This window comes from Rhynchophorus ferrugineus, unplaced genomic scaffold (genome assembly GCF_030347505.1).
Source record: "Rhynchophorus ferrugineus isolate W39M unplaced genomic scaffold, kcgeb_rfMv2 rfM6, whole genome shotgun sequence".
Taxonomy (NCBI): Eukaryota; Metazoa; Arthropoda; class Insecta; order Coleoptera; family Curculionidae; genus Rhynchophorus; species Rhynchophorus ferrugineus.
Window position 1 is genome coordinate 37846407 of NW_027472585.1, and position 12621 is coordinate 37859027.

A 12621-nucleotide genomic window follows, 5' to 3' on the forward strand; every position below is an offset into this window, starting at 1 on the left:
TATAATATCTGTCGTGCTGTAAAAGAAACGTCAATAAATTCCTTATATTAAATAGGTAAGGGGTTCTTAGAAGTTTGAAATAACCACCAATACGTGATGGGAATGTGAACTCTTATACTACGTTGATAAGAAGGTAATTTGCTTTTGTGTACAGACTCAGAGGTACTCTAACTAAAAGACGTTCAACATTGATTATGCTGATTATATGAATATTTTGTAACCCCAACAGATCAATTGAAAAGTCCCCGGCCTACCATAGTAAAACATTTTTTTTGGCATTTTTTTTTATTCAACATAATTCCCTTCAAGGGTGATACACTGATTATAGCGACCCTTCAACTTTTCGATACCATTTTTGTAGTACGATTTGTCCTTTGCCTCAAAATAGGCCTCAGTTTCGGCGATCACCTTCTTCATTCGACGAAAATTTCTTCCCAGCGAGCATTCTTTTGACCTCTGAGAACAGGAAATAGTCTCTGGGGGCCAGATCTGGAGAATACGGTGGATGAGGAAGCAATTCGAAGCCCAATTCATGGATTTTTGCCATCGTTTTCACTGACTTGTGACACGATGCATTGTCTTGGTGAAGCAGCACTTCTTCTTCAAATGCGGCCATTTTTCGGCGATTTCGTCCTTCAAACGGTCCAATAACGCTATGCAATAGTCGCTGTTGATGCTCCTTCCTTTTTCAAGGTAGTTAATGAAAATTATTCCATGCGCATCCCAAAATACAGACGCCATAACCTTGCCAGCCGACTGTTGCGTTTTTCCCACGCTTTGGAGCGGGTTCACCGTGTGCAGTCCACTCGGATGACTGTCGGAGTGAAGTAATAGAGTTGATCACCATGTTTGATCCATTGTCACATATCTACGCAAAAACTCGGGTTTATTACGATTGATCTTCTTCCAACACTGCTCCGAATCATCAACTCGTCATTGTTTTTGGTCAAAAGTGAGCTCGCGCGGCACCCACTTTGCCCAGAGCTTTCTCATACCTAAATATTCGTGAATGATATGATGTACACGTTCAGTTGATATCTTTAGAGTGTCTGCTATTTCATGCAATTTCATTTTACGGTAATTCAAAATCATCTGTCATGTTCATGTTTTCGTCGGTAACAACCTCTTTTGGGCGTCCACCGTCTTCGGTGCTCATTTCACCACGTCTAAACTTAGCATACTAATCTTTGATGGTTGATTTTCCTGGGGCAGCATCCGAAAACTTCTTGCTTCAACTGTATTTTTCCCTTCAAAAAGCAATATTTTATCAACACGCAAATATTTTTTTTATTCCATTTTTTTTCACACTAACTAAAGTTGCTTCACTCAAAATACTATAATTCACAAACTAATGATGCAACAGCTGTTAAATGTATACACGCATCTTCTGAGGGTTATGGTTAACTAAAAATATATGGATTTAATTCTAGTAGCGCCACCTATGTGTCAGGTCGGGGACTTTTCAATTGACCTCCTATATTGTTGTTAGGCCATATATAGTAATTAATCTCGATATGGACCTCTGATTATAGCAGATTTTGAAAGAATTTACTGAATTATTTACTGAAAGATCTTATCATGACCCGAGTTGCCTTTAATTGGATAAGTTTATAATCAAGACAGATTCAGTTAACAAAACAAATCAGTATCCGTGATATATGGTAATGTGGAGAAAATTATCTCTTAATCTGATAAGCCAGCATAAATCTACCGATTATTGCAATTCAACCAAGATGTAATCTATTTTTAGATATGATCACCTAAATGGATATTTAATAAACATAGTGTTATAAATCAATAAATTAACAAAAACATGTCATGTCAAATTATCAATATAATCATAATATCAAGTATAATAGTAATACAGTTACAAATAATTTTTTGGAGATATGTAGTTTATACTTACCATTATATTATTACTATGTTTCTAAATGGTGAAATGTTTTGTAGTTGCCTAATTGCCTTTTACTTAAAGAAGTTTCTCAAATAAGAAAGTACAGTCTATCCGTCAAAACGTCGCAATGTTGTCGTATCAACTCTGAGTTTTAGTTCAGTTTGGCTTTTAGTCCCATTCTGAGATATCCATGTCTCATCTAAATACACAAATGGATTTTTGATTTTATTATATGTTTTTAAATTTTTTTAAAAATTGAACAGGATTCTAAATCTGGCGATTAAAAAATTCGTATTTTAGTTCAATGACTTTAGTAATGGCGGTATGAGCAGTGAAAACAGGTGTTTCATTTTGGAGGAACCTTGGTCTTCGTTCGTTGTGCCACATAACTAATTTAATCATGAAATATTGGTTATTTTATTCAAAAGAATGAAATATAGAAAATGGTCTTGAGCGCTCGGTACCACCATTGAAAATTAGATGGTACTTCTCGAACGTTTTTAATAACCTATTACACGCTGAAGTACCACTAAGTGACTTGTTTGTGATACGTAAATGTTTATTAAATATTTTCTATGTCCGTAGCGAATATCCAATTAAAATATGCAGTCCTCTTGGAACGCATAAAGTGTCGCCTATTAATATAACCGTATATACATGATTAAGACTTCATTTGTTTTGATTTACTGCTCGCTATTCATATAGACTATTCATCATTGTCTCCTTTTAATGTATACCAATATAACAGTTCGTTTTCTATCCAATGCATGAAATGGCCTATGGTTCAAAGTACTATACAACGTTTTTTTATTGTTTTGGCATTAATTTAGATTATTATTATTAAATGATAACCGTCCCTATCAGTATTGTAGACATGTTATCATTATTTTATCAGCAGTAATACTTAGGAACGTTTAGAATATAGTATATACGTGATAGTGAACACATCGGTGGAAGTGATTTTTGAAAATTTGCGATCTGTAGATCATGTCATCTTCCTTCTATCGACTCCTCATATTTCAGGATAATATGTTGATCGGAACTAAGTCAATACCCACACAAACTTTCAAAAATGAAAGAATCAAGGAGGCGGTATGGAAACGTCTCAAAAAGGTAAAAATTACGAGACACAATTTTAAGAAAATTATACATTACTGTGTAACTATGTAAATATATGTGTTTGTATTAATTTTTATCACCATATTTTCTAGACACTCTGTCTTTATCGTTATGTATATATTGATATTATTGATAATAGAAACGTATAAATGAGAGTTATCAGATGTGTTTTATATCAGATGAGCTTTGAGATAACTTTTTGGAATTTGTTATTTTGTACTATTACTTAAGAACTTTAATCTTACTTAAAAATATGCGGTAATCGAATGGCAACAGATCAGGGTTCATTAATTAAAATAATGTTAATCATATGATAGATAATATCATTATTCAATCACACATGCATTATATTATGTTTTTATATAGGATTTATTTTTTATTATATCCTATTTTGCTTATACTTTTTGTAAAATTCGAAGGTATTGAATTACTAGCTATTTGTTAGTTTTTTCTTGATAATTAATCACTAACGAAAGTAAAAAAAAATAAAAGAGAAGTTGTAGTTATACAAATAGAATAGACACTAACGAGACATTACTTTTGCACATGGCAGCTCTAGATATACCGATCGATTTTCAACAAGGCTAGAATGCAAACGTTATTTTGTTCGGTATAAATAAACTTCAACAATTTTTGGATTGCTTTATCATTTGAACGTTTTATCTGCTTTTGTACAGGACTACATACTACACACACTTTAAAATTGAATTAAGACGCAAAATAAATTATCTCGATCAGTATACAACTGTATATTGACGTCATATCATTGAGTGCGCGATTTTATCCTTTCTGAAACCATGCTACTAAAATTACGTTTCTGACCGTGTGGGTTATCTACAGTACCCCACTTGAACTTAATGTATACCGTGTGTTAAAAATAATATACTAAATAAAAATAACAATAATGAAATAACAATAATAATGAATATAATATACAATAATAACAATAATGCTGTCCATCCATGTTTATATATCGAAAATAATTTTGACCAACTAAGTAAACATAATAAAGCAGTACAAGATTGCCTTCGCGCCAATTACACGCTATAATAATAAATTGTCACATTCCATAAAAGCCTCGCTAGTTAGATAATAGACGATCTATAAGTCTCGTTATGCATACTATGAAAACTGATACCATAATCATATCGTATTGACGTCATATCATCCTTCGTTTTGTAACTAACCATACTGGTCGATTGGCGTTAATCGATGCGACTGTATTCTGAAAAACAAGACCGTTATCTGCTCCGGTCCGCCCCTGATCCAGATGTCGGCGATATTACGTTTCAGAGACACGGACCTTTTTCCCGTCCAGGCTTTTTGTCGGTTGTTTTTATGGCCGGTTCGATAGGGGTGACGTTTCTGGGGTACAGATTACGTTGTTATTTTTTCCTTCCAGAGGCATGTGAATGAATATTTATTTTTTTAGGAAGCTACTTTAGTTAAAGAGATAAATGGGTACCACGATTTTGGTCGTTTTCTTCTTAAAACATTTATGTTCAGGATACGGAATATGTTTTACGACATATTTGGTTTAACAGGAAATATTGTTGCCGTTTGGCAGATTGTTCACATAAAATTTTTAATTAGCTTTTTGGGAAGCCTTTTAGGTTATTTCAATTGATACACAATGGTTATTTTTTCTTTTAAGGAGTTCTAGTCTAGAAATATGAAAGAATCTCATTTCATGAGGTATAATATATTGATAAAAAGTGTAAAAACTATCTTGGTTAACCTTTAAGATGGTACTTAAGTATTGAATAACAGCTCAATTGAAAAGTCCCCGGCCTACCATAGTAAAACAAATTTTTTTGGTAAAATTAGTTTTATTTTTCAACATATTTCCCTTCAAAGGGGATACACCGACTATAGCAACCCTCCAATTTTTCGATACCATTTTTGTAGTATGATTTGTCCTTTGCTTCAGAATAGGCCAGGACATGCAGTTTCGGCGATCACCTCTTCATTCGACGAAAATTTCTTCCAGCGCGCATTCCTTTGAGATCTGAGAAGAGGAAATAGTGGCTGAGGGCCAGATCTCGAGAATACGGTGGATGAGGAAGCAATTCGAAGCCCAATTCATTGACTTTTGCCATCGTTTGACGATGTGTGATACGGTGTATTGTCTTGGTAAAGCAGCACTTTCTTTTTCTTCAAATGCGGCTGTTTTTCCACGATTTCGTCCTTCAAACGGTTATGTAATAGTCGCTGTTCACACAACACATCCGACAGCTGTCAAATTTATATACGCATCTTTTGAGGGTTAGGGCTAACTAAAAACATGGATTTGTTCTAGTAGCGCCATCTATGTGTCAGGCCGGGGACTTTTTAATTGACCTGTTAGCTATGTGTTAAAAATCTTTATGTATTGTAGTAGCATTTACCTTCAATGTAATTTTTACACTGTTTCATTTAAACACATTTTGAGTTTCAGTCGTTTAATATTTTGACGACGTTTCAGTAGATATCTTCTGCTATCTTCAGGTCGTGTTAAACTTTGGCTCTACTTCTTCTTACTTCTATTTGGAATAGAACATAACACGGATGGAAGGCCGGAATACGTATGCATAAATAAACATATTTACAGAACGACTTATAAAGGTGATTGGACTTGGATCTCGGATCTCAAATAAATTTCAATCTCTTATCTACTTTATGTTAAATGGGTGGGGCCTTACTAGTGATATATGTATTAATATTGTTTTTTTTTCAGACTTCCTATTGTTTGGCCAAAGCTCTTTACGATAACGTTCCAGACACTCCAGACGAGTTAGAGTTCCATAAAGGTGATACACTGGTTGTCCTCGAACAAAACACATCCAATATTACAGGATGGTGGTTGTGTACTCTACGAGGGAAGCAGGTAAATATACTTCTAATTCTCTCAACGTTTTACGGTATACGAGATTATATACGTACTTAAATGTTGCTAGGCGACGTAATAATTGTCGTTGTTCCCCGTTTCGAGCACGTAGTTGTAAAATGTTAACACATAAAAAAGTGAACAGGTTCTCTCTGATCCGTTACTTAATCTGTTTTATTATTTGGCGTCATTGCCCATAGAAATTCTTTTCTATTGCCGACTCAGCTGTTTAATCTCGAAGGTGTTGAACTAGAGAGAGAGAAAAAAATGGAGAATTCTCGATGGGAATTACGAGATAAGCGTTTAATTTATTTCACAGTTGTTCTTGGACGTAATTGAATTCACCATATGTAAATCCGATGGAGGATAAAACCAAATACATTTATTTGAAGATAACCGATGAGGAATTCTTTTATATCAAAATGAACCGAGATGACAGGAGAATTGGCAGATTTTTTTCTTGTTTCTTTTGTTCTAAGTATTCGTTTTTGTTTTGAATAGGGTCTGAGCTATTCGAATACACATAGCATAAATTGGGTGACTCAACCAATTATCAAATATAACTATTTAAAAAACCCAACCCGTCGTGTGTATTGTGCAGCATTTCTTTATGAATTTGTTATATATAATAAATATTATATATAGGAACATCTAATGATATATACAGCGCCAGACACACACCAACAACACTAACAAATATTACTAATAATATATAATAAAAACGGAACATAGAGGTAACTAAAACTAATGAAGATGATTTAACATTGGAATTGCCACATCCTTTATTATGTAACAATATTTTTCACAGCTGTGAAAGTGTTCGTGCTATAACTTACACATGCTTATCATACTAATGCCCAAGGATGACTTTATCTCACGGTAAGTCACATGGCGATCTTGCAACATAATTTCGTACCCAGCGTCAATGTTTTCTGGTATAACAACTGTTTTCCACGACTTTTGTTCCTGAGTGAACTGCGGCAACGATTAAATTCGTTATAACAAAGTTTTACAGTGTTGAAGAACGAGATTTTATTGTCACAAATCGAAGTAAGTTGATCGATTCAATCTTGTCTGTTAATCCATGTCGAAAGTCATGCAAAGTAACTCCATTTTTCAGTGAGACAACATTTTCAAGTCACTGTAAACGGTACATGTTGTGTTCAAATCACAAAACGTTCTGAAGATGGTCAAACTTAGTGTTGAGTGTTCACTTTCTGAATCACTAGATAAGTCTCTAGTAACTAAGCTGTTTATTTCCAATCAGACACTTGTTCGCAATTCCACCATTTGTCAATCTCAATCAGACCTGAGACTGTTATTGTGGACAATCCTCCTTTCCACATACCCAAACAGTTCTTGTTTGTATATCCTTCTCGACCTACATGTCTATTATAGTAATTATTTGCCAAACCCTATAACAATTCGAGTAGATTGAATATGCAGTGATAGGGAGAAAGACGTAATACTCTGTGACTATATTGTTCAGCCATTTGATCTACTGTGCATCTATTCTCAGGCCTATTTCTAAAAAAGTAAATTACATAAATTGCAATTAAATATTTCATTTATATTTGCCGTGTAACAATTTGAAATAATTCACTCTTTAGCATGGCTTACACCTGTTGGGATTTCTTCACTATGGTACGGTGCATGGTCAACAGCTGGTCAAACTAGAGCAAAAATCTATGGTCTCCCTGGTAATCGTCCTTGGACTTGGAATAAAGCACTAACTCTGCTTGATGAATAAAACCATGCCTGTTTCTAGCATGAAGAACAATATATCTGCAATAAATTATTAAAAAATATTATGACTAACAAAACTTAATCAAATGTTATTCTAACTTTTACCTTTTTCCATCAACTGTTTTTTATCATCAACTTCTTTTCAAGGGTGGCCTAATGTTCAATACACATATTGAAATAACAAATCTTCCTTGATTTTATTGAATTTGTTTAAAAATTGTATTATTTTCAAATGAATACCAGTTAGACCTCTTATGTATATCTTTACAGCATTTAAATATTATGTTTCCTAACAGTGTATGAGGGGATGACTTACGGGATGTCAAAGCACTGAATATCTATGTATCTAAGTATATTAAATGTAAATTAAATGTAATGTAAATCCCACCAAATTAAAATTTAATATATGAATACTTACTTCTCTAAAGCATTTTACTGGTAAGATGGGGCCCACATTACCTCGTTCCTGTTCAAAGTTATTCATTAGAGACATAATCTTTTTTTGATCGACTATTTATGGGCCTCGGCATTTTCACAGTAATCACAAATATTAAGCAATGATATGAAGTGTATCAAAACAAGCCGAAATGTTTAGATAGGCCCTCGTCTTAAAAATGTATTCGATGTTCTCGCTTCATGAAAATATTGATGCAAAAGTTAATATATGATGCGGCCTTACCTCGTACCTCACCGGCCTCTCAACGGGTCTTCAGTTCCGATTTCTTTTCGCCGCGATGAAAAATGGTAGCCATTAAAAATATAAGTCACTTTCTAGACCGCGTTGTTTGTAATCATTTGTCACGAATTCTTCGGCTTCAGAAATAATCTCCCTACCGACAACGTAGTCCATTCGCGGCGAACATACCGCCCCTTCTTCACGAAATACCTCTCATTTTGTCCGGTTAACGGATTCCGCATTGATTTGAAGCAGCCATATACTTTTGTCGGCGTCGGATCAAAGGCGGTGCGCGGCTATCGCGGCCTCCAAGATAACGACGGAAGATCGGTAAATCAGCCGCGGGATTCCTGAAAAGTGCCCCCAATAAAACCGAGAGGATCGCTTTTTATTTTCGAAAACGAGATTTGGGAGCGATACTCTTGTTCTCGCCGTCAGTTTACGGTGGAATAGTTTGGCCACTGTCCAACTCCCGAACTAATTCGGCCGGGTTTCCTCGTTATAGGCGAAGACACGTCGCAGGAATGCTGGAATATTTCGGGTTCGGTGCTAATTTTACTGATATATTGTCGTTTAATTAAATCGATCTGAGGATATCGATATTGAGAGGTATTTATATAGTTTATCCAAAGTAGCGGTGAACTCACGTCATTTCAATTTATTATCTCAAAACGATATAATGTTGCATTTAACGTTGACGTTTTACGCATTTTAGTTTATTTTACTTTCGATATATAACAACATTCTAACATAAATACAATATCGAAGAACTTTTATAACAGTTTATGAAACAGCCGCAATAGTATGTAGGTTAGAGTTATTTTATTATATTTACATTTAACTCTTTTAAACCAACTATGGTATCCCCTGGAGCCTTCCTTAATCTTTTCTATTCTTATCTTATTTCTTCTTAGTTTCTTCTGTTACCACCTGTGTATTTTCTTGATAAAATTAGATGTAATCACTGCATTCTCTCTAATGCATTTGTCATATCTGCAAAACAGTTAGTATTCATTCTCTTATCGTATATTTGAACCAAATGCTCATATATATTCTGAATAATTACATTGATATCTATGAACATATATCTTTAACACTCTACAATACAATTTTCAATAGAGTCATCCTATATTAATTATATATTCACCTTTAGTTGTTTCAATTCGCATCGCCCTGTCTTGCTATTATCAGCATCAAATCATAATCTCACATCCAGTAAATTTCATACACTGACTGTCACTGTTGAATTCAATAATTCAGCTGTTAATTTCCAATGTAACGCTTAGCATGATGCCAATAAAAGGGAAAAACAAACCATTTCTTCAATTTGCCACTTTTAGAATCACTATAAGTCATATATAACATAATTGTTATCAGATATATTGCATTAAAATTATTTTCTTATAACAACTTATATACAACTAATTTGAATAATTAAAAAATGGAACTACTAGAACTACTATAAATCAATGTTCATTCAAGAAATTTTAGCAATGATTCATTTTTTAAGAGCTGATATTATATTTTCAAAATATCTCATATATTTTTAGCATAGATTAGAGCCCTTTCAAATGATATGCGTTGTTCTATTTTAAATTATTTTTCGTATTACGAAATACATATTATTTAATATTTAATGCAACATAATTATTATCATATATGAGCAAATACAGTGAACAAGCAAACCAATTGCATCAGTTTATGCAATTTGTCATCGAAATTATTTTTTAACTGATTTGAGAATATGAGAACTTACACCACTAGAACCACAGAATTTCAATGTTTCTTCATAAAATTATTCAAGTTATGTTTCGCTTCCCTCGTTTGTCTTGTTATTCAACAGTTTTTGCGTTATTTATTTCACTTTCCTGGTGTCTGTTTTGTTTTCTATAAAGTCAATACGTTCAAAAAATTCTTTCATTTCTTCTGATTTCTGATTATTTATGCTTTTTTATGTCCATTTTTGCTTTATTTTCGAGATTTTTTTCTATAAAATTTTTATTCTATATATTTTCTATAAAAAATACTATAAAATGAGAAATATAAAAAGAGATACTGTATAATGTATAAATCCATGGAATGTTGAAGATTCTGAAGGACTGTTAACTATGATTAAACCACCTGTTTTTCCGAACTGACGGGAAACATCTAATTTGTGAAAGAGAACGTCTCCCCCTTAAACATAATAAGGGTTATGTCAATTTCGCTTGGGTTAACACCATGCCAAGAGATCAGTTTTTACATTACATTTAAAATTCATTCTTATTACTAAGGATATTTTGACTTATATTATTGTTATTTTCATGTTCGTAATTTAAATATCTAATATTTCTTGTTAACATCACATTCTTTACAATGTATGCAAATCAGCATACAGTCCCTAGAACAGTAATATAATACAAAACCAGTTTTTTTCAACTGTTACGGTCACATGTATTTATATCAAGTTGCCGTACGGTCCTCAGTTCAATTTATTACGTAATTATCTCATAGTTCTAGTTAGATTGCTTTTACTTAATATGGGAATAAATAATTTTAGTGCGGCTTTTAGTAAAGCTCCGTAGTTTTATAAGATTATGAATTATATATTCCTGTAACGTTCGTTGGAGATATGTTAATGCTTAAAAAAAGTATTGCCTAAACGAGATCGTGTTTCTGTCGATGTTTGTCTTCAGAACTGATGGCATTTCGTGGAAAACTTCGCTAAAATTAGTAATGTTTCAGTAGTTTACCGAGAACAAAGTGAACTCGAATTTTTGCAACGTCGGTTCTTTGTTTATAATAACTGGCCCTAAGAAAAACCACATTCTTGATCATTAACTAAACTGTAATGTTTCTTCAAAAACTACCAAAATTTTTTATGTGGTTTTAAATAAATAAAAAATTATTAAAAAATTTGTGAAGCTACTAATTTTTGTTATTATGCTTAAATTAATTAGCAGGAAATAATTTGTCTTCATTGTTTTCTAATAGAATTTGAATTGATGGTAATATCAATACAGAAATTTGCTCCCCTGCAATTACATTTTCGACATTTATTGGTTGTGTTATTTGATTTTAAGAAATCTACTGCTGGCCATGCCAAATATGCCCGTTTGGAACATTTTAAAACACATGGTAATATGGCTCCGTCATATCTCAATTTTGATTTCAATTAATAATTCTAATAATAAAAGCAAGAAAGCCTGAAGAAAGAAGATGATAGATGTAATTCTACCAACATCATCAAGTCAACATCCATTAAGACTCATTTTTAAAACGTTCATTTTTCATGTACTAAAAAGATCTGATATCTACATTATCTATCACTTATCAGTTACCATGAGTTTAGCAAACTTTGTAGTATAATTTCATAGTATCAGTACAAATATCACTGTTGTGTAATATGTTGTCAAATAGTAAACATATATAAGGACAAATGATTATAATTGCATCACTTAATAACGCTTTTATATTAATTATGTTTTAAATCAATTTTAAGATGCATATGTATAACATTGACCTCTTATTAGTGCGTATAAACTTGTTATCTTTACCTTGGCTGATGAAAATTAGGTGATACATTTAAGTGGATTCCTGATATCTTGTCAGTATTCGTCCTTCCAAATGTTTATACAAATACTTCAGTTTTTGATTTAATTTCGATAATTGGATACATTGATCATCCATTAGTCACTATTCACTTTGATTACGTTCGTTTTTTATTATCGTTAGTGGTCTGGCAATCTGTCCAGTGGTCAATAAGTATCTCTTATGATAATAATTATTTACATGTCATGTAAAAGATCACTTCAGTAAGTTATCGGTTACGATATTTAGCATCCTCTTCTTTCTCATTTATAATGACATGAGTGGATTTTGTTGCATAGTATTTTATCAAAATCGATTTTCCTTGATTGGAGTTTCCATTTAGTCCTTGTGAGATGCTCAGGTTGCTACCACTGTAATTTTTGTATTCGATAGATCACCAGTATATAATAAATACAGTTTTGGACCCAGTACAGTCTTATGTGTGCAGTCCCGAATGTGGAATTCATGAAAGTATTAGTTGTTTCGGTCACTACTTTCCGGTTTCTGTAACCATAAGTAATCTTACGATTTGATTTTAAGTCGTTTCGCCAAAATAGATTTATTATTATATTTTTTCAATTACATTTGTTTGAAAATGTCGACTTTTGTACCTGAAAACGTGTATTTGCGACATACATTACTGCTTTTGATTTCAACGGTCAATACAAAGAACTCCTGGTAGGTCGAAAACGTTTGAAAGTGCGCAATTGCAGGAGTTATTCGATTAAGGCCCCACACAGACTCATAATC

At 32.9% G+C, this 12621-nt stretch overlaps 1 protein-coding gene across 2 annotated transcripts in view; it reads left to right on the forward strand.

Moving 5' to 3' along the window:
• The window catches only part of p130CAS (Serine_rich_CAS and FAT-like_CAS_C domain-containing protein p130CAS), a 95317-nt gene that overhangs the window by 33021 nt on the left and 49675 nt on the right, over positions 1-12621 (forward strand). Inside the window, exons 1-2 of one of the 2 annotated variants that reach the window (XM_076408828.1) lie at positions 2808-3007; positions 5730-5879. In XM_076408828.1, the coding sequence (XP_076264943.1) occupies positions 2882-3007; positions 5730-5879 (276 nt within the window). In that variant the 5' untranslated portion in view covers positions 2808-2881. Of the gene's footprint in view, positions 1-2807; positions 3008-5729; positions 5880-12621 lie in introns of those variants that run through there. The other variant, XM_076408829.1, reaches the window with a different exon arrangement.